Source organism: Oncorhynchus tshawytscha, linkage group LG07 (assembly GCF_018296145.1).
Source record: "Oncorhynchus tshawytscha isolate Ot180627B linkage group LG07, Otsh_v2.0, whole genome shotgun sequence".
Lineage (NCBI taxonomy): Eukaryota > Metazoa > Chordata > Actinopteri > Salmoniformes > Salmonidae > Oncorhynchus > Oncorhynchus tshawytscha.
In genome coordinates, this window is record NC_056435.1 from 14599831 (window position 1) to 14622305 (window position 22475).

Here is a 22475-nt window from a genome sequence, read left to right on the forward strand (position 1 = left end):
TCCACTCTCTCCCTTGCACTGTCTCACCTCATCTCATGTTCCACCTTGTGGATGAGATTTGGATATCCATCACATTTGATTTACACAGAAACGGTGTCAAACTTCACAGAATGAATGGCCAAAGCGGTGTGTACAGTATAACCAATCGTTTCAGCAGCACTCATAATCACAGCCTGCTTAGCGTAGGTAGGCCCATCTGTGCATCTCAGCGCTCAGGTGGACGTATATATCAGACATCTCAAAATAAGAGTGCCGATCTAGGATCCATGTAATCGCATTCATTGGGATCTACAAGACAAAACCGATCGTAAATAAGGACTCTTACTCTCAGATGCTTGATACATTGGGCCCCAGGTGCTACAGTACAGTAGGAGAGTCTGAACGGTTCCCAATCCATTACAGGTAAACTGGTCCCTTCAGCAGCTGGGAGACGGAGCATCCACCAACGCCACGGTGATGCCTCACCCGGCTTAACACGGCACACTTCATCACGGCATACATTTCTGGTCTCATCACCTCTCATCTTACAGGATACTTGCACCCCAAAACAAATGGACCTCTCAAGCGGTGCAATGCACACTGTCAGTGACAAGAGGGAGTATCGCTTGTCTTTCTCGAAAAGTGTTTCCTTGTAAAGTGTTGCGTAATCAGCAGGGCGGTAGAACTAGGGCGAAGTTAGGTAAGCTAGGTAGACCCGCCTATAAAAGATAAGAGGGGGAAATTCTAGACTCTGGGGGAGGATTCTAGAAAGCACATCATCAGTGGCGCGCTGTTAGGTAAGAGTGTATAAATAAGAATAATAAGCATCCTCTATCCACCAACATATTGCAGACTGTAATGCACACAGAAGCAGCAGCCAATGGGGATCCTAATAAATACAAAATATATTAAAGAAGTGTTATGTCTGCTAAAAGATATTGTGATGACAGTAAAAATATGCTACTGTAAATGCATGATGCCAAACCATTTTTAAAAAAGGTTGAAAAAAACCATTATCCTCAAAAAATGTTTGATTCAATTTTTGTATTTTTAAACATAATGACAATCGTTCAGCATTCAATTCCAACGTGTGGAACTGTAGTCCTGCCAATAGAATTCTCCATTGAACTATGACTATTATTTCTGCTAAAAGACTAGGCAGACAGGCAGAGGTCATGCGTGTCCATAAGCCGACAAAAGAAACCATTCATGTCTTATAAGTGGTGCCAGGTGCCGAGCTCAGAAATGGCTATAGGAAAGCATAGGTATTCACTCTGCTGTCCATGTTCACTCAAATAGCACAAAGAAGTAGGTTGTGATTGGCCCTTTGCATGAGGGAGAGGTGTGGTACTGTAGCACTTGAAGCAGATGCTGTACTTTCTGTACAGTTTTATGAGTAGTCATTCTGTTAATCCTTCCTTCCCACAAGTGTGTGTGAGAAAGAGAGAGAGAGAGAGAGAGAGACAGACAAAGAAAGAATGAGCAAGAGAGGAGAGCGAGAGATAACAAGAAAGAATAAATCTAATATGCATGTAGTCTGGTGAGCGTTAATGACAGCGTGGAGAATAGCACACACTATCAGCCCTACTACTCTTCATAGTAACCCCAGGAGGTGCAGTAGGAGAGTGAAAATGTAGAGAGAATAGGAGAAAGAGTGTGAGAAATAGAGATCGAGTCCCATCTCCCAAAAAAGGCAGGGAAATGAGGTCTGAATTCCAGGGTGAGGTGGTGCCTCTGTGTAGCTGTATCTTTGTCCTCTTATGATTAAGTCAGACCGGGCATCATACCCCTCAGGGGAGAGGGACAAAGGAGAATGGGTGGGTGGGTGGCCGTGAGTGCGCACACACACACACACACACACACACACACACACACACACACACACACACACACACACACACACACACACAATCCCAGTATCACCCAGGTAATTCCATTCCAGGACTGCCAGTGAAGTCCAAGGCCTACTGAGAGTCTAACCATTTCTACTTGGGCTTTATGTTGCGTGACTGTTTCAAATGAAACTGCCCTATCATCTGAGAAACTCTATTAAATGTGGCTCTGACCACCACCACCTCTTAGGCTGTGTCCAAACTTGCACTCTATTACCTATCTAGTGCACCACTTTAGAGCAGAGCCCTTTGGGTCCATATCAAAAGTAGTACACTATAAAGGGAATAGGGTGCCATTTGAGAACCAGCCTTTGAGGGCGCTCTTCGCTGGCTACATCCTCCCCTTGGCAGTCTGGCTGTATGTTGATATTGTTCTTATTGACCCCAGAGTGGCGCCGCAGAGCATTTCTTTTGTCCATTTGCTGCGCCGATTTCCGCCCGGAGTCCAGAAATGATGTCTCATTCCCTATGTTGCTTACCACTGCCATGTGGATAAGGAGCAGGAAGCTTAAAATACATATTTCCTAAAAGCCACAGAAATGATGGACCGCTGTCTAAACGCTAGTGCTGATCTAGGATCAGGTTCCCTCTCATTGTGATTTAAAGGGCAAAACTGATTATTGATCAGCACTCCGACACCTACTGAGACCCAGATGGTTACAGTGCTCTATCCATATCACTTTGTTGGTGAACTGCCCCTCACAAGTACCAATTGGATTGATCCTGTTATTCTGTCCAAATCAAGTTAGAACTGCCAGTCTTGGATATTCGACGGATCCTCCATTTCGGCTTTGTGTGTGTTTGCTGTGGTTGCTCAGTCGCTAAGCTGGCCCAGGTCCCTGTGGGGTTCTTTATACCAGTGCGTCAATACAACAGCCATCAACAAGGGGTTTATGTACAGGAGAGGGATGTGGGCATGCACGGCATCCAAGACCCTTCGAAAGGCTTGCATCGCTCTCTCCCTTCCTCCATCATTTGAAAGTCAAATCATTTCAAACCTACTTTAGTGGTTTGCGCATACTTTTATATTTATGCTCCTGCCAATAAAGTGTATCAGACAAATGAATATCAACTGGATACAGAAATAATTCATTGGACAGGATTCCAATCTGTTCTTTCTACCTTCTAGTTCTTACCTCCAGAGAATAGTCCTCAGATGAACGTGTACACAGTGTCTGAGCATTGGAGGGCTTACCAACATTAAAATATACTTATTTTCATAAAAAATATTATTTTGATTAATTTATTCATACTATTTCATTCTTCCACAAGATATAGTCCCGACACAAATTTAGGGTTGCTACCTAAGCCGGCTAGTCGTTCGTTCTATTGGTTCGGTTGCCAGAGATGTAATTTGTTCTAAATGTCCCATTGTCATACTGGCTGGCAATGTTCTTATCCCTTGCTTGCTAGCTAGCCATCAACGGCTAACTTAGTCACGTCAATAACAGCAAAGCAGCTGCATTTGCGTTTGTTTAAGCTGTTTTCTAGTTACATTTATTTGGATACAACCATAGTAATGAGCTAATGATGCACAATTTTGCCTGACATAGAAAATGTGCTTTCTCATCAGGACACTGTTGTTCAGAGGAACTAGCCAACAACACAACTAACACAATCACTTCAAACTGAATCTGGAAAGGCAGCAAACTAGCTGCACATGAGGATCCATGATTTTGACTAGCTGAGAAAAGCTGCCTGCCTGTCTGATCCCGACACAAAATGTTAGTCTAAACGAAATATGAGATAATATCTAGATGCTTTTATAGTGGAGATCAAGTTTATAAATTGCCTGGCTGGGCTGACAAGACAGTGGATTGCGCAGTCAGATGGAACAGAGTAAATAGGCATTTTAATGTCATAGATTTAGCCGGTGGTAATCAGCATTAGACCCTTCCGTTGTATAAACACATTCTCATGAATTCATTTTTTTCCCTTGCAAGAATAGCTTGCAGAACTAGCACCTGAGGGAGAGGGGGAAGTCAGGTATATCTACAAAGCTAATCTGTCAGGTGTCCCAGTGGCATGCTATGGCCCAGGTGCACTCTACCAGGAAAAGAGAGAGAGAGAGAGAGAGTTAGATCGACACCTGGGGAGAAGCTGTGATTCCATCTGGAGCAGCAATATGCCCATAAAGAGGACTCTCTCACACACACCACACACACAGCTAAGTAAATACTGGATGAGAAGGAATGAATTGTATTCTCACAGAAGAGGTGCATGCACCATCGTCCATGGTTACGCATCCACGCGTTGTTGGCGGAAAGAGAAACTCGATCCCAGTGGTGCCCCCTGCAACGGGAGCAGGGGAAAATATTTATTCTGGGAAATAACAGAGGAGAGGAAGAAAAATAAGAGATGCATTTCAAAGATAAGGTGAAATTTAAAAAAATAAAATAACGCCCACTTGTTTCCCGACACACCTGGCGAGGCCGCCCCGTTGGATTGTAGAAAGACTAACGAGAGAAGTCGAGTAGACACTAAACAGTGAGAGAACGTTGCCCCCGGCTTCACCTGGAAGACGTGGGTGTGATCCCAGAGGCATTGTGGGAAAATAGAGAAAATGTGAAAAGTCAAACTAAATCCTTATCTACGGTATTAATATGTGTAATGAGTCTCAGCAATAGCAAACATCATTAACTTCCTCTGTGAAGACAAACAGACTCTGCTTTAGAAACCGTTCACGTAGGGAGAATCGAGATATCTCCTCTCTGCGGACCTCAAGAACTGAGACGAGAGTAGCAGGACCATGAAGAGTACGAGAGAGAACCTCAGTGGAATGGCCAGTCGTGTTACACAGCCTTACCCACACGTACAGGGGGATTTAAAAAAAATCCCCTGCACAGTGGCAGAAGGTACTGGACTTCTGAGAAGTTCCTCTGAAGCAGGGCATGGCATGTATCAAGTGTCCTCCCTCCCTCCCTCCATCTTCTCTCCCCTCATAAAGCACTGCCCATAAACAAGACGCTTGGCACTGGGCATGAAATTTGAGAATCTGCAAATATGACCAGACTCCATCTCTAGTCTTTCTTCAGCTCTATTTCAGCAGGAAGTGAGGGGACCACAGGCCAAACACAAGAAATCAAACAGACACGAGGATTGTTCCATAACAAGGGGACACCCGGCCCTATTATATAGCACCAGGTCTGGGTAGGGTTCATTAGGCACCAAGCAGAGGAAAACAGACTGAAACAGGGATGGACTACCTGGAATTGTCCAATGAGAAACACTAGCTTTCAATTTCTGTTGCAAAACTGTTTTAAATGATCATCTGTTGAGTGCCCTAATGAACACAACCCAGGTGTTAGGCCTATGCAATGAGAAACACTTACTTTCCATTGCAAAACGTTTTAAATAATCATATTTTGCATGCCATAATGAACACAAACCAGATGTAGACAGCCTATGTCTCTGTTGGGACATGCCAAAGTGAGGCGGTGGTGGGCTATGTTTACGCCCCATTAGTAATGCTGAGCTGTGATTGGCAGACTGGGGCTGTGTTCCCGGGCAGGTCAATGGCAGGCGGCCCGCGGCACTCGCTGGAGAGCCCATCAATCACAGTTTGGGTTAATTACCCAGCAGGAGACGAGCCAGGAGCTCCTTGTTCTGTTCCCCCACTCTAAGGGAGGGAGGGAGGTAAAGAGGAGGGAAGAGAGATTAGGTTGGGATAGGCAAGAGATGGGGAAACTGAAGAGACATAAAAAGGAAAGAGAGAGGGAGAGAGACCGACAGAGAAAGAGTGCGCACATTAACCCCATACTCATAGCCGAGGCCAAATATCCCTTCGAGAGAGTTACTTATCTGGAAGACGTAGAGAAAGCATTTTCACATCAACCTGAAACCAAGAGAGTTGAAAACAATATTCTACCCAGTGATTATCAACCAATACAAAGAACATGAATCCTAACAGAAAAACTGATTCCCTTAATGATTGGGAGAGAAGCCACATTGTGCTATGTTGGCAGGCCATCATGTGGCTTCCTGCCACAAGCTAAGGGACAGTGACCGGAACAATAGGTATAAATAAATGTATGCCGTTATTTCTGTTTTGTTATTGCTCTCATTACTGTGAAGTTAATTAGGATAATTGTTATTTGTAAGTACAGCAGGATTATATTTTATCCCTGTTGCCATTGATTTAAAATGTTCCTGTGTAAATTACTGCGTTATCATGTCACTAAAGCAAATTTAATTGAAACAGTCAAGGGGAGAGCGCAAGAGACAACAGGAGAAAGCGATACATGTTTTGAATGTATGTATCTATCTACAATTGTGAATGTGTGCAATACCTGCATGTGTGTGTGTGTGTGTGTGTGTGTGTCTGCATGCATGTGCATTTTATAGATCATGCACGTGCAACACGACACTTCCCTTCTCTCCTCTCTTCATTATGATGGGTGTGTGTAGTGAGGCTGTCTGGGTCTGGGTGACTGAGTAAGGGGGAAATCAATGCAGAATCTTGCACCAGCTCTTTAGTGTCTGCTAGCGCAACACTGCCATCATTAGCATTAGTCCCATCCTCCATCTCCCTGATTGACCGTCCAATAACAAAGCGCTTTATTTGCTTACGCCACACTTCTACTGGATAAGGTCTGGCATCAGCTCTAAAAGGCGGGATGGTATGGTTTCTCTTTGCCAGTCGATATACACTTCCCAATGATCTTACAGTACTGTAGCCTATAAGCTCTCTGCCATTGTCTCAATCTATCTGCCCTGGCAGGTTGTCAGTGTCTGAGGTTGTCAGTCTCTTTGGCTTTTCATCTGTCAATTGGTTCTACCAATCCGCTGTCGATACGGTTGCGTTTGGTTTGGGACCAATCTATTTTACAACCTGCAGGACTTCAGTGTGCCGCTTTTTTCTCGTCAAGACAGACTTGTTTTTTAAATGAACCGACAACGCTTGCTTTATGATTGTCTGTCTCCAGTGTCTGTCCACACTCCCTGTCTTTCCACCTCTCTGGGAAAGTTATATTTTTTTGCAGAGCTTTAGGCGTGTTCATTGCCAGTGTCCAAAAAACTTTAAAAACTTTAAAAAAATAGTGTACAATAACCTTTAGCTTGAATTTTTTTGAATCATCCAAATGGAAAGAGGGCACAGGCCCCGTCAGGGTCAATGTGCATGACCCCTCTGCTCTGACAATGGTCCAGTGTGGCTCCTCCAATCACATTTATAAAGTTATTAATACTATCTAACTGGGTCATCCCTACACAGTCCCATTGTGAAGCTGCACTGCCATCCTTACCACCATCAATGCTTCATTTAATCATGCCCGCCAGTGCCATGCTCCGGCCTACAACACAGTGGACCCCATGAGTGGGACAAGAGAGATGTAGGCCTAAAGGCTTTGGATTGATGGCTGGTGTGTGTGTGTGTGTGTGTGCCCAAGTCTGTCAGTTAGTCCATCCCATCTTCCTCTGTACCCCAGTCTATAATAAGGAGCCCGGGGCATAACCCTGCCGCCTCTGCGGTGTCCATTAGACTGCCTGACTATAAGACAAAGCCAGACCCAAGAACCCCTGTTGAGGACAGAAGAAACCACGGGAACACGTTAGAACGTAACATGCCTCTTCCAATCACGTCAGTCTGTCCTAATACAATTCTGTCCCGGCAGGATTCAATTACTTTTGATTAATTTTGGCACAGCCAGACTCCATTTTGCCGAATGCAATTTGACTAGATGCAATGGGATTCACTTCAATTGAATGAATCTAAACTTAATATCTCTTCTATCCCTCACTCTTAGCCTCCCTCTTGCTTTTTTTTTTACCCCTGCTTTCCCGTTCCCATTTCACACACACACGCACACACACACACGCACACACGCACACGCACACACGCAGTATATAACATACAGTTGAAGTCGGAAGTTTACATACACCTTAGCCAAATACATTTAAACTCAGTTTGACATTTAATCCAAGTAAAAATTCCCTGTCTTTGGTCAGTTATGATCACCTCTTTATTTTAAGAATGTGAAATGTCAGAATAATAGTAGAGAGAATGATTTATACAGCTTTTATTGCTTTCACCACATTCCCACTGGGTCATTACTTTACATACACTCAATTAGTATTTGGTAGCATTTCCTTAAATTGTTTAATTTGGGTCAAACGTTTCGGGTAGCCTTCCACAATAAGTTGCGTGAATGTTGTCCGATTCCTCCTGACAGAGTATGTGTAACTGAGTCAGGTTTGTAGGCCTCCTTGCTCGCACACGCTTTTTCAGTTCTGCCCAGAAGAATTGTATAGGCTTGAGGTCAGGGCTTCAATTTTTTTTAACCTTTATTTAACTTGGCAAGTCAGTTAAGAACAAAACCTTATTTTCAATGACGGCCTAGGAACAGTGGGGGTAGAATGACAGATTTCGACCTTGTCAGCTCTGGGATTTGATCTTACAACCTTTCAGTTACTAGTACAACACTCTAACCACTATGCTACCCTGCCACCCAGCTTTGTGATGTCCACTCCAATACCTTGACTTTGTTGTCCTTAAGCCATTATGACACAACTTTGGAAGTATTCTTAGGGTCATTGTCCATTTGGAAGACCCATTTGTGACCAAGCTTTAACTTCCTGACTGATGTCTTGAGACGTTGCGTTAATATATCCACATAATTTTCCTACCTCATCATGCCATCTATTTTGTGAAGTCCACCAGTCCCTCCTGCAGCAAAGCATCCCCATGCTGCCACCACCGTGCTTCACGGTTGGGAGGGCGTTCTTCGGCTTGCAAGCCTCCCCCTTTCTCCTCCAAACATAACGATGGTCATTATGGCCAAACAGTTCTATTTTTTGCTTCATCAGACCAGAGAACATTTGGCCAGAAAGTACGATCTTTGTCCCCATGTGGAGTTGCAAACCGTAGTCTGGCTTTTTTATGGCAGTTTTGGAGCAGTGGCTTCTTCCTTGCTGAACGGCCTTTCAGGTAATGCCGATATAGGACTCGTTTTACTGTGGATATAGATACTTTTGTACCCGTTTCCTCCAGCATCATCACAAGGTCCTTTGCTGTTATTCTGGGATTGATTTGCACTTTTTGCACCAAAGTACGTTAATCTCTAGGAGACAGAACATTCCTGAGCGGTATGGCGGCTACGTGGTCCCATGGTGTTTATACTTGCGTACTATTGTTTGTACAGATGAACGTGGTGCCTTCAAGCATTTGGAAATTGCTCCCAAGGATGAACCAGACTTGTGGAGGTCTACAATTTATTTTCTGAGGTCTTGGCTAATTTCTTTTGATTTTCCCATGATGTCAAGTAAAGAGACACTGGGTTTGAAGGTAGGCCTTGAAATTATCCACAGGTACACCTCAAATTGACTCAATCAAATTATGTCAATTAGCCATTATCAGAAGCTTCTAAAGCCATGACGACATTTTCTGGAATTTTCCAAGGTGTTTAAAGGCACAGTCAACTTAGTGTATGTAAATGTCTGACCCACTGGAATTGTGATACAGTGAAATAATCGGTTTGTAAACAATTGTTGGAAAAATGACTTGTGTCATGCACAAAGTAGATGTCCTAACCGACTTGCCAAAACTATAGTTTGTCAACAAGAAATCTACGGAGTGGTTGAAAAACGAGTTTTAGTGACTCCAACCTAAGTGTATGTAAACTTCCAACTTCAACTGTATGTATAAGCAGGGGGAAGAAAGCTGGAGAGAAAGAGTTTTACCTGTAACTCATAAAAGCAAACAATCTGCAACATCCCAATGCAATGCAATGTTCAAACACACATTGAATATACACTACATGACCAAATGTATGTGGACACCTACATGTCAAACATCTCATTCCAAAATCATGAGTATTAATATGGATTTGGTCACCCCCTTTGCTGCTATACCAGCCTTCACTCGTCTGGGAAGGCTTTCCACTAGACGTTGGAACATTGCTGCGGGGACTTGTTTCCATTCAGCCACAAGCACATTAGTGAGGTTTGGCCCTCACTGATGTTGGGCAATTAGGCCTGGCTCTCAATCGGCTTTCCAACTCATCCCAAAGGTGTTCAATGGGGTTGAAGTCAGGGCTCTGTGCAAGCCAGTCAAGTTCTTCCACACCAATCTCAACAAACCATTCCTGTATGGACCTCGCTTTCTGCACAGGGCCATTGTCATGCTGAAACAGGAAAGGGCCTTCCCCAAACTGTTACCACAATGCTGGCAGCACAGAGTCCTCTAGAATGTTATTGTATTCTGAGTTGACTTTTTCGAAAGGTGACATCCTATGGACAGTGCCACGTTGAAAGTCACTGAGCTCTTCAGCATGGGCCATTCTACTGACAATGTTTTCCTATGGAGATTACATGGCGGTGTGCTCGATTTAATACACCTGTCAGCAACGGGTGTGGCTGAAATAGCCGAATCCCCTAATTTGAAGGGGTGTCCACATACTTTGGTATATAGAGTGTATATGTTAGATCTGTGTGTCAATGTATTGAACCCTGGTAGAATGACTCAGTCGTTGCATAGCATGTGGCTCAAAGAGACAGATTCACTAATCATTAACATAAGTACAACGTTTGAAGCTGTCCATTATCAATGTCGAATCCAACAAATTGATTCTCAAATATTTTCTGGCAGCTCTATGTTCTCCCTTTATGCTACATTGACACTTACTCCCTACAGGTGCAAACTGCACTATAGTGCCAATACTTTATAGATCTTCCACATGTGTACCCACACATACTGTGTCTCAAGAGTGCCGATGAACTGCGTGCAGTCTTTTTTTTTCTTTCTCATCTATGCAAATTCCGCCCCCGATTCTAAAACATTACGGGATTGACTGCTAAAGGGCACGTGAAAAAATCAAAAAGGAGCTAAGAAAGGGTGAAATAAATAGCATATCCCATAACATTGTGATTGGCCTTTGTACGGTTTTGGAGGCCCTGCTGACTCCAGTCGTTCTTTAAATTGATTTTTTCATATGCGATTCCCCTCCGGGGGCCATTCCATTTTCATATGCGCGTCTGTATATGTGTTTCCCCCCCTTCCCACTCTATTAATCAAATAATGCAATCAATTCCTGTGCGCGCCGAGCGAAGACACGGGCCATTCCTTATGTGAACAGCTTTTGCACGTCTTTAATGGGACTTTCTGAGTGGTGTTACATAATGTAAAAGGATTGTGTGTGCTCAACTATTCCCAGAGAATGTTAGCCTAATACGTTCATGCAGAAATTAATATGGTGTGATTTTTGCTATGAAAGCATTGGAAAAGGTGTTGGTTCAGCTTGAGGCTCTGACGACGAGACTGCGTGTGTGTGTGTGTGTGTGTGTGTGTGTGTGTGTCTGTATATACACAGAGTTTACAAAACATTAGGAACATCTTCCTAACATTGGGTTGCACCCCCTTTTGCCCTCAGAACAGCCTTAATTTGTCGGGCATGGACTCTATAAGGTGTCACAAGCGTTCCACAGGGATGCTGGCCCATGTTGACTCCAATGCTTCCCACAGTTGTGTCAAGTTGGCTGGATGTCCTTTGGGTGGTGGACCATTCCTAATACACATGAGAAACTGTTGAGCACTAAAACACAAGCAACGTTGCAGTTCTTGATACAAACCGGTTCACCTATATGTGCATGTAATATAACACACACACACACACAACCGAGAGGACAGCACACACACAGATACAGGAGCATGTATATACACTGAGTGTACAAAACATTAGGAACACCAAGACAGACTGACCAGGTGAATCCAGGTGAAAGCTATGATGCATGGTTGATGTCACTTGATAAATCCACTTCAATCAGTGTAGATGAAGACATACATACCTCCCTACGTCTGTGCACGTATGTCTCCACAGTGCAAAGAGTGCACAGGGGCATAAATCTTTTAAATCCTCTGCCGCTGACATGTCTCCTAGTGAATCAAAGAAATATCTTAATTATGCCACTTAACATCTCACTGGATGGTCTCTGGGCGAGCACGGAGGAGCATATAATTCATTTCACTGAGCACCGGAAAAACTCAAAATACATAAACCTTCAAGGATGCATAACCGATGACCAGCCGAGAGGAAGCCTCGCTGGGATTTCTAATGCTAATGTTGCTCTAACAGAGAGAACACTCTGCCCGGGCAAAAAAACAAAACAAAAAAAAAAATCTGTCAAATGGCATAGCGAACAAATAGCTAACTTAATTCCTGAAAAGGTTGTAAGAGCCGAAAGTGCATCGTAAGGTGGGTTGGATAGAACTAGAGGGAACAGGGGGGATCTCTGTTGAGACATTGTGACAATGTGAGGTTTTGTCAATGTCAGAGGTGCCAGGGAACGGGAGTTTTATTTGTCAACTGTAAAATGTGTTTAAAGCACACAAAGGCAACTATGATATACCATTTAGTTCAGAGTCAGAAGAAAGTCAACTGATACAGTGGGGCAAAAAAGTATTTAGTCAGCCACCAATTGTGCAAGTCCTCCCACTTAAAAAGATGAAAGAGGCCTGTAATTTTCATCATAGGTACACTTAAACTATGACAGACAAAATGAGAAAAAGAATTCCAGAAAATCACATTGTAGGATTTTTAATGAATTTATTTGCAAATTATGGTGGAAAATAAGTATTTGGTCAATAACAAAAGTTTCTCAATACTGTGTTATATACCCTTTGTTGGCAATGAAGTCTGTACAGCAGGGATCATCAACTAGATTCAGCCACAGGCTAATATTTTCTTGAGCAGGTGGTCGGGGTTCGGAACAGAATTACAAATCATTTGTCGACTGCAAATTGACCGCAATAAACCCAAACAGATAATATTGAATTAAAACATAATTTCGAACCTTGCTTACAATTGTATGCGATCAGGTGTCAATTATACGTCGGAATACTTGGGAACAGATTTCCAAAATTCTAAATAATTTGAAGCTGATGTCTTGGTGTTTTTACAATGTCCAACTAAGATTTTTTTTAAATTTCCATGTCTTCTGATGTTGTGGCTATTGCAAATCCGTTCTAAAGAATACAAGTGGCCTCAGACATCAACATTTTTTGGGGGGGAGGGGTCCAGGGTTCGTTGACAGATTATGTATCTTTAGCTGCTACACATGCAATTTAGTCAATTTAGCCACCACAGATTATCTTTGGGGCCACCCTGGATTTAGCCTCAAATCCAACATGGCGTCCATAATCCAACATGGCTAGCATAATACCAATCATGCCCGTAAAGAATAATTTACACAAAAACATTTTTATTACGAATCAAATAAGGCCAACAATTACACTCAGACACCATTGCCTGGATATAAATTGCCCTGGTTTATTTTGTATTGTGTTATTGTGTCTTTAATAAAAGGGTTTCAAACGACTCTTGACATAACCTTGACTATGAGAGGCACTGCCATGCCTCGTGTTTGAATAGCTGAAGCCAACTAGCTTTACAATGTGTGTTCATGTTTTTTTTTTTTTTTACAACACAAGCACATACAGTAGTAGCGTAACCAAGTTACAGGAAAGCAACCTGTAATACAAGTCAGCCACTCCAGTAGCGTATATGTACTGTACAACTCTAAAATATCCCCTCTTTTCGCGACTGAAAGTGTGCAAGGTTGATTCAAAGTATTTGAGGTGACAGGACATGAGTGTGTCCTAACAAGGTGAGGACACAAAGAAGAGGTTGACCGATTATGATTTTTCAACGCCGATACAGATTATTGAAGGACCAAAAAAAAGCTGATTTTAATTTTTTTATCCAATTTGTACATGTATATATTTGTTATAATGACAATTACAACAATACTGAATTAACGCTTTTATTTTAAATTAATATGATACTTATATAAAACCTATTTAGTCTAAAATAAATAATGAAACATGTTCAATTTGGTTTAAATAATGCAAAAACAGTGTTGGAGAAGAAAGTAAAAGTGCAATATGTGCCATATGTGCCATGTAAAAAAGTTAACGAACATATTCCCAGTTCTTCAATATTCCCAGTTAAGAAGTTTTAGGTTGTAGTTATTATAGGAATTATGACGCGTCAACTATTTCTCTCTAAACCATTTGTATTTCATAAACCTTTGACTATTGGATGTTTTTATAGGCACTATATTATTGCCAGCCTAATCTCTGGAGTTGGTAGGCTTGAAGTCACAAACAGTGCTGTGCTTCAAGCATTGCTTAGAGCTGCTGGCAAACGCAGTAAAGTGCTGTTTGAATTCATGTTTACAAGCCTGCTGCTGCCTACCACCACTCAGTCAGACTGCTCTATCAAATCATAGACTTAATTGTAATATAATAATCAGAAATACGAGCCTTTGGTCATTAATATGGTCAAATCCGGAAACTCTCATTTCAAAAACAAAACGTTTATTCTTTCAGTGAAATATGGAACCATTCCGTATTTTATCGAACGGGTGGCAACCCTAAATCTAAATATTACTGTTACATTGCACAACCTTCAATGTTGTCATAATTATGTAACATTCTGGCAAATTAGTTCACAGTTAACATGAATTTCTTTTAACAAAATATGCAGGTTTAAAAAAATATACTTCTGTGTATTGATTTTAAGAAAGGCATTGATGTTTATGGTTAGGTACATTTTTCACGAATGCGCTTTTGTTAAATCGTCACCCGTTTGGCGAAGTTGAAGTGATTCGATGAGAAATTAACAGGCACCGCATTGATTATATGCAAAACATGACAAGCTAGTTAACCTAGTAATATCATCAACCATGTGTAGTTAACTAGTGATTATGTGAAGGTTGATTGTTTTTTTTACAAGATAAGTTTAATGCTAGCTAGCAACTTAACTTGGCTCCTTGCAGCCACAAGGTCCTTATGACACTGGACTCACGTAACAGGTGGTCAGCCTGCCACGCAGTTTCCTCGTGGATTGCAATGCAATCGGCCATAATCAGCGTCCAAAAAGTCTGATTACCGATTTGTTATGAAAACTTGAAATCGGCCATGATGATTAATCGGTCGACCTCTCATACAAAGCAGCCAATAGTGGTTGTAGTTATGGGGCCTGACCAGGTTGCACAGCTAACTGCTCTTTCTGGGCAAACTGCAGCGACAAGGGCAGTATCCTTCCTGTATGACTGGCAGGGTATTCAGGGCTGGGTGTTGATCAGTTTCCATTTTTACAACAGTTGGTTACAGGCACTCAGCAGATGCAGCTTGCATGCCAACAAGACCCTTTGACTAACTTGGAATGTTATCTCAGCCTGAATAATGCTGGGGACTCTCCAGTAGTGGAATGGTTGGTTGTCTGGTTGTGAAGGAGAGTCTGTGAAGGGGCTGTCACAAACAGACCTGCCCTTAGATCTTTCCAACTCCTATTTGACCCGTGGTTGTAGTTATGTTGAATCTGGCAAAAAGTCTTGCAGGTCACGTCCTACATATTCCTTTAGAAGTCGGGTAGGATGAATATTTGGTCGATATTTACTGTGGATAGTTGGCTGTGATTACGGTCTGGACCCAACAGGAGATGAGGAGAGTGACAGAACCTGTGAGGGTGACTTCAGGTTAATTAGAGTGTAGGTCATAGACTACGACTATGAAGCATTGGTTATGAGCGACATAGCCCAGCTCCACACACATACATTTGAAGAAGATACATCGGCATGGATGGAAAGTGAAGGGGTTGCAGAGGAGGTGGAACTGATAAAGTCAATCCCCAACCACCATGCACAATTGTAGTCAATCGCCAATCAACGTACACAATCAGGTACAGCATTTTTGTTTAAGTTTGACCATCCTAAAGGGACCTCTAGTTTGCCATAGATGTCCTTATGGGGATGACTGAACAGTTTCAGACCAATGCTCATTCTTCACATGCAAATCCAGTTCAGGTGTCACATGGGCTGGCGAGCCGCGGGTGGTAGCAAAAATAGGTGCATACGAGGGCAATGCACGGCAGCACTTTCCAGATGGCATTCCGGCTGTTGAACGGCATACTGACTGTATGTGGCAGTCCAGTTCCATGGTGTCTGTCTTTATTAACTGCCAGAGGGGGGACTGATGGTGGAGTGGGCCTATCGAGGACAGTTCTGGGAGATTCAGGGTGGCATTGACATTGGAACGGTGTGTTGGTTCAATGTGGTGAAAACCTGCCTTATGAACTTGCCACCCTACGTGATTGCATCCTCCCCATACACGATGGTTACACACATAGAAATGCTAGTTGGCTTCAGCTTTTCAAACACGAGGCATGGCAGTGCCACGCATAGTCCTAGTTAAACCAAGAGCCTGTATGAAACCATTTTTAATTAAGACAGAATAACACAATACAAAATAAACTAGGGCAATTTCTATCCAGGCAACGGTGTCTGAGTGTAATTATGTTGGCCATATTGAGTTCAGGAAAAAAACTATTTAAACAAAAACATGGTAGTTATATTGGATTTTGGACACCATATTGGATTTGAGGCTAAATCCAGTGTGGCCCCAAAGATAATCTGTGGTGGCCCCCTGACTAAATTTCACGAGTAGAGGCTAAAAGATACATAACCTGTCAAGGAACCTTGGAACCCCCCCCCAAAAAATGTAATTGATGTCTGAGCCCACTTGTTTTCTTTAGAGCTGATTACAATAGCCACAACATCAAAACACATGGAACTGTAGGTCTATGTATTTTTGCCAGGCAGGACCATGCAGCACTGAAAGGGAGCACATTTGACGTGGAAAGTTGTCCAGTCATCAGCTGTCCAGTAACCAAAAAGTCAACCTCACCATCATCATATTCATAGTTAATATTTCTGCCTATTGTATCTATGTTTACAGGTCTATGCTTCCTATATGCATTAAGATATCCTGATGTTTTTTGTTTGTGTATGTAGGGCGTACAACTGACTACTTGTATCCCACATTTTGTAGAATATCAGAGCTTGCAATATTTGGTTACATGAGTTTGTGGCCAATCCCCCCTCCAGCCAGGCATTATTCTGCACATTTTGAGTTTAGGGGGAGTGTCACAATATCTATAAATTTAACCACTTTTGCAAGTAAAATATTTTTTTTCACAACCATACATTTCATATATGGGAGACATTAGAGATATGAAAAAAAAAACATAGCCTGTGGTAGATGCGTCTCTAAAAACGAATGCCCTTCTTTTCGGATTGGCCACTAGCCTAATTTTACAATCATATATTGCCTATCCTCTGACTGAATATTAATTTGCAGCGCTCTACCCCCACCTGCCGTTCCAGTAAGAAAACGAATGTGGCCAAACGTAATGTTTGACTGCCCGCAATTGAATGCTAACTTCAGAGGTACCTTTGGACACTAAAAAGCCAAGCATGATAATGTAACCGGGTTTAATATGTGTCCCTTGATGTGCCAGTGACATGCAATCACTCATGGGTGAGCAATCCTTCTCGCCATTCATATATGTCCACGCGCCCAATTCTGGGATGACATTTTCACCCAAAACTAACCAATCTACAGTTTTAGTCTATACCTAATCAGTTCTTGTTAAATCATCGATACTCTTGTCACTGTGAAGAATAAAATTCTGCGCCAAGTCTCCTTCACCCATTCGAAAGCTCAGGATATAAATGAACGCATTTTAAATGCTAAACACTTGAGGGTAATGATGCCTTTGAATTGTTCCACAAAAGCTTAGTTATTTATCAATCAAAGAATAAACAGTTTGAATTTAAATAACTGTCTCGGAGGTTGTTGTGTTATGATGTGCTGTGTGTTAACAAAATATGGCCAAATAATCAGCGCATTGCCAACTGCATGCCACGGACGCCTTCTGTTATCCCTAGACAATCACCCATATCATACCACTGCTTTTTGCGGTTTCTTATTCTCCTTGAACAAAAAAACGAAACAAAGCACATCCTATTGATGTCGTTCCACAGCCACATGCATATATCCACAAATCTTTCTCTCCTATTGATGAATATATATATTATATTTTATTTTTTTACCAGATATAGCTACTCTACCAATTGATGGATGTCACATTCAATGTCTGAATAAAAAATACCAGAACAGTTCAGTGAAGTCAAAGGGGTCTTGATAATCCCCTTCTCAAAAAGCAAGCATTTCAATCTTTGGAAGACGTGCTAAAACTACAAAACACCAGCGGTCAAACAATCCGCCCCTCTCTCTCTCTTGCTCGCTCTCTGCGGTCCTTCTCCCACATCTCCCTAATATAACTGTCCCCGCAGATAGGGATATGGACAAGTGTGTGCGAATACAGCAACTTATCCACGAAGTCCACAACGCCAAGAAACAATTTCTCCCTACCTTGACTGCCGCAGACAAGAAACCATAGGAGTTGGAGAATCATTTTGAGCAGGTCTGGCCGACGGACTGCTTCCAGCCTTCGCTGTTTAGTGGAGGTTTTGAGTAGCTCTTATTATAGCAGGGACCGTGACACTCCGTTCGCCCTCCGTCTTGAGGTCCGCTGGCGTTCTCTCGCTCCCTCTATGACGCGCGCGCTCGCTCGCTCGCTCCCTAGCTCGCGCTTACTTTTTACTCCTTCGTTGCCTGACTCAACTGTCCGCATTTATACAGCACCACTCACTATACCCCTCGAGAAAAAAAAGGAAGTAACTTTCGTTTAAAGGTCCAGATGACTCCAATAATTGTTTCACTATGGTTTATAAAAAATATATATTGTTTAAATTATTGTTCAATCATTTGTTAGGGAGCTATGTTTTAAAAGTCAAACTAACGGATGATGGATGATGGACTGTGCAACTTGCAGTGTCACATGTTATTGAATAAATCCGTGTGACATGAACCGTTTCATTTTTTGACGGGTTGTGGATAGCACTGTCCCGACTGCAGGTCTCTTCTCCCTATCCTCTCTCTCTCTCTCTCTCTCTCTCTCTATCAGGCACGCGCGCACACACACGAGAACAGCGAATGGCAGGCTGTATGTTTGTACGAATGATATGCACATTCAGCTTGAAAAAAAGCATTTTCTTTTTTTTTTGCATTTTGTTTCTTGCCACACACCTAGAAACTCACTTGCGGTATCTCATTCCAAAATAATGAGCATTAATATAGAGTTGGTCCCCCTTTGCTGTTATAACAGCCTCCACTCTTTTTGTAAGGCTTTCCTAGATGTTGGAACATGTTGGAACATTGCTGCAGGCACATTCAGCCACAAGAGCATTAGTGAGGTCGGGCACTGTTGTTGGGTGATTAGGCCTGGCTCGCAATCGGCGTCCAATTCATCACAAAGGTGTTGAATGGGGTTGAGGTCAGGGCTCTGCACAGGCCAGTCAAGTTCTTCCACACCAATCTTGACAAACCATTTCTGTATGTACCTCATTTTGTGCATGGGGCATTGTCATGCTGAAACAGGAAAGGGCCTTCCCCAAACTGTTGCCACAAAGTTGGAAGCACAGAATCATCTAAAATGTCATTGTATGCTGTAGTTTCCCTTCTTTCGAACTAAGGGACCTAGCCTGAACCATGAAAAATAGCCCCAGACCATTATTCCTCTTCCATAATCTTCACAGTTGCAACTAAATTTGACAAATTAACTGTGTATGTGGTTATGATTGACATTGGAGTCTGAAATTCATAGGATAGTGATCCCACACGTCTCATGCCCCCTCCTACACTCTCTCTCCCACACACACAGGTAGTCATGATCAATTCATTTATGTATTCTACACCAGTCTATTGCAGTTCTTTCATCTGGCAGTGCATGCTAACAACCCAAGACACATCCAACGGTAATATGAACACACATGTAGCTGAGGAAAGGTGTGAAAGTGACATCATGTAAGTCAGCAGATTCCTCAGCATATTTAGGCGGCATCAAGATGCTCTTTGAGATGTGTGACAATAACAATATCAAAGCATTTGACACACTTCGCCATTCTCCTCAGAACAAGTGGTTGAGGTTTCTGCTTCAAAAATGAGAGGTATATGCGACTTAACTGCTGCCACTGCCACTGTCATGGTGTCTAAGGCTAAATCACTCTTTAAAAGGTTGGTAATTGTGTTGCTCCTTTTGCCCACTGAGCTCTTAAAGTTCAAAGCCATTCAGCCCAGAAGAATATAAAACATATCTCTGCCCTCTAACAATAGAATTTAGAAAAGAGACACAAAACGCAAGCATTCAGCTTCTTGTCTCAAAGGAATAGCCGTGACGTCCATTAACTCCATTGACATTTATGCACCAGGATCGCACTGTGAAAACATTTTATTGTCTTTGCACCGTGGGAAAGAGGCCATTTTTATGTTTATGTTGCCTCTCTAAATGCCTGGGTTGGAACATGCTTTCAAGGAAATGTAGCAGAAGTTGAGCAGGAATAGAAACATTGTCATGCTAGCTTTACGTTGTGCCTGTGCCATTTTCTTTTAGAAGTACTTTATCATACTGTAATAGAATATGGAGAACTGGGGCCTGTCTGGTGGTGGGGGTGGTGAGGCGGGGTGGTTATATAAAAACGGGCTCCTCTAACACCTTGTGCCACTATCAGGGACATGGGTGTGACTGAAGAGCATCCATTTCAGCACCATAGACAGCTCCACCCACTACAGTATGGCTGGCCCGTGACACTGCAGTAGCACCGCTCATTCAACATCACACCCTTGCAGCATCACTAGTCAAAACACCTAAGCCATTCTGGTTTATGTCTAATCAATCCAGTAGCTTAATAGAACAACCCGATGTTCCCAACACACTGCCAGAGCAAAGTCATTCAGACGGCACACACTGGCACAAGCATGTTGTGTCAGCCAAAGGCTGCATATGCAAAAAGTAGATCTGATCACTACTCTTCATGCAAGCAGATGGCTTAGTGATGATTGGATCAAATATATCCATAAGTTAAGCTGTGCAATGACATTATCACCCTTGTTTCAGTCTATGCGATGACGACCGAGGGGATGTCAATCAGACAGTACGCATGTGCCCTACAAAACACCCAGAATGTGGTCAAGAAAACCACCCAGAACAGAGTTCGCTGGAGATGCACCGTTGAGGCCCTTTGCTCCACTGGGAGCTGAAGGGAACAAGCCAAATCAAGTCTAAAATTCAGTATCCCTGACACATCCTCAAATATACAGTGCCTTGCGAAAGTATTCGGCCCCCTTGAACTTTGCGACCTTTTACCACATTTCAGGCTTCAAACATAAGGATATAAAACTGTATTTTTTTGTGAAGAATCAACAACAAGTGGGACACAATCATGAAGTGGAACGACATTTATTGGATATTTCAAACTTGTTTAACAAATCAAAAACTGAAAAATTGGGCGTGCAAAATTATTCAGCCCCTTTACTTTCAGTGCAGCAAACTCTCTCCAGAAGTTCAGTGAGGATCTCTGAATGATCCAATGTTGACCTAAATGACTAATGATGATAAATACAATCCACCTGTGTGTAATCAAGTCTCCGTATAAATGCACCTGCACTGTGATAGTCTCAGAGGTCCGTTAAAAGCACAGAGAGCATCATGAAGAACAAGGAACACACCAGGCAGGTCCGAGATACTGTTGTGAAGAAGTTTAAAGCCGGATTTGGATACAAAAAGATTTCCCAAGCTTTAAACATCCCAAGGAGCACTGTGCAAGCGATAATATTGAAATGGAAGGAGTATCAGACCACTGCAAATCTACCAAGACCTGGCCGTCCCTCTAAACTTTCAGCTCATACAAGGAGAAGACTGATCAGAGATGCAGCCAAGAGGCCCATGATCACTCTGGATGAACTGCAGAGATCTACAGCTGAGGTGGGAGACTCTGTCCATAGGACAACAATCAGTCGTATATTGCACAAATCTGGCCTTTTTGGAAGAGTGGCAAGAAGAAAGCCATTTCTTAAAGATATCCATAAAAGGACCATTCTGGAAGATAACCTGATGGAGTCTGCAAAAGACCTGAGACTGGGACGGAGATTTGTCTTCCAACAAGACAATGATCCAAAACATAAAGCAAAATCTACAATGGAATGGTTCAAAAATAAACATATCCAGTCGTTAAGAATGGCCAAGTCAAAGTCCAGACCTGAATCCAATCGAGAATCTGTGGAAAGAACTGAAAACTGCTGTTCACAAATGCTCTCCATCCAACCTCACTGAGCTCGAGCTGTTTTGCAAGGAGGAATGGGAAAAAATGTCAGTCTCTCGATGTGCAAAACTGATAGAGACATACCCCAAGTGACTTACAGCTGTAATCGCAGCAAAAGGTGGCGCTACAAAGTATTAACTTAAGGGGGCTGAATAATTTTGCACGCCCAATTTTTCAGTTTTTGTTCCACTTCATGATTGTGTCCCACTTGTTGTTGATTCTTCACAAAAAAATACAGTTTTATATCTTTATGTTTGAAGCCTGAAATGTGGCAAAAGGTCGCAAAGTTCAAGGGGGCCAAATACTTTCGCAAGGCACTGTATAATCCACCAGGGCTTCAAGCTTTAGGAAAATAAATCTCTCCTATATTTACCTGACTTCTAGTTCTTTAAGCCCACACTACCGTTGGGATGCCCCTCCTGTTTGTTTCCAATTAGATGCCGCTCAATGTGTGTGTCCTAAATGGCACCATTTTCCCTATTTAGTGCACTACTTTCGACCAGGGCCCTATGGTCTCTGTTCACAAGTAGTGCACTATAAAGGGTGCCATTTGGGAAACCAGACAGTGTGTTCTGGTGACCAAACACACACGCTGGGTTGTTTCCC

General features: G+C 42.5%; 1 protein-coding gene across 3 annotated transcripts in view; it reads right to left on the minus strand.

Moving 5' to 3' along the window:
- The window catches only part of LOC112254023 (neural cell adhesion molecule 2), a 394574-nt gene extending 376235 nt beyond the window's left edge, over window positions 1–18339 (minus strand). For 2 of the 3 annotated variants that reach the window (XM_024426232.2, XM_024426230.2), the window contains exon 1: window positions 18082–18338. In XM_024426232.2, coding sequence (XP_024282000.1) covers window positions 18082–18124 — 43 coding nt within the window. In that variant the 5' untranslated portion in view covers window positions 18125–18338. Of the gene's footprint in view, window positions 1–18081 lie in introns of all 3 variants that reach the window. The other variant, XM_024426231.2, reaches the window with a different exon arrangement.
- Window positions 18340–22475: the final 4136 nt, after the last annotated feature.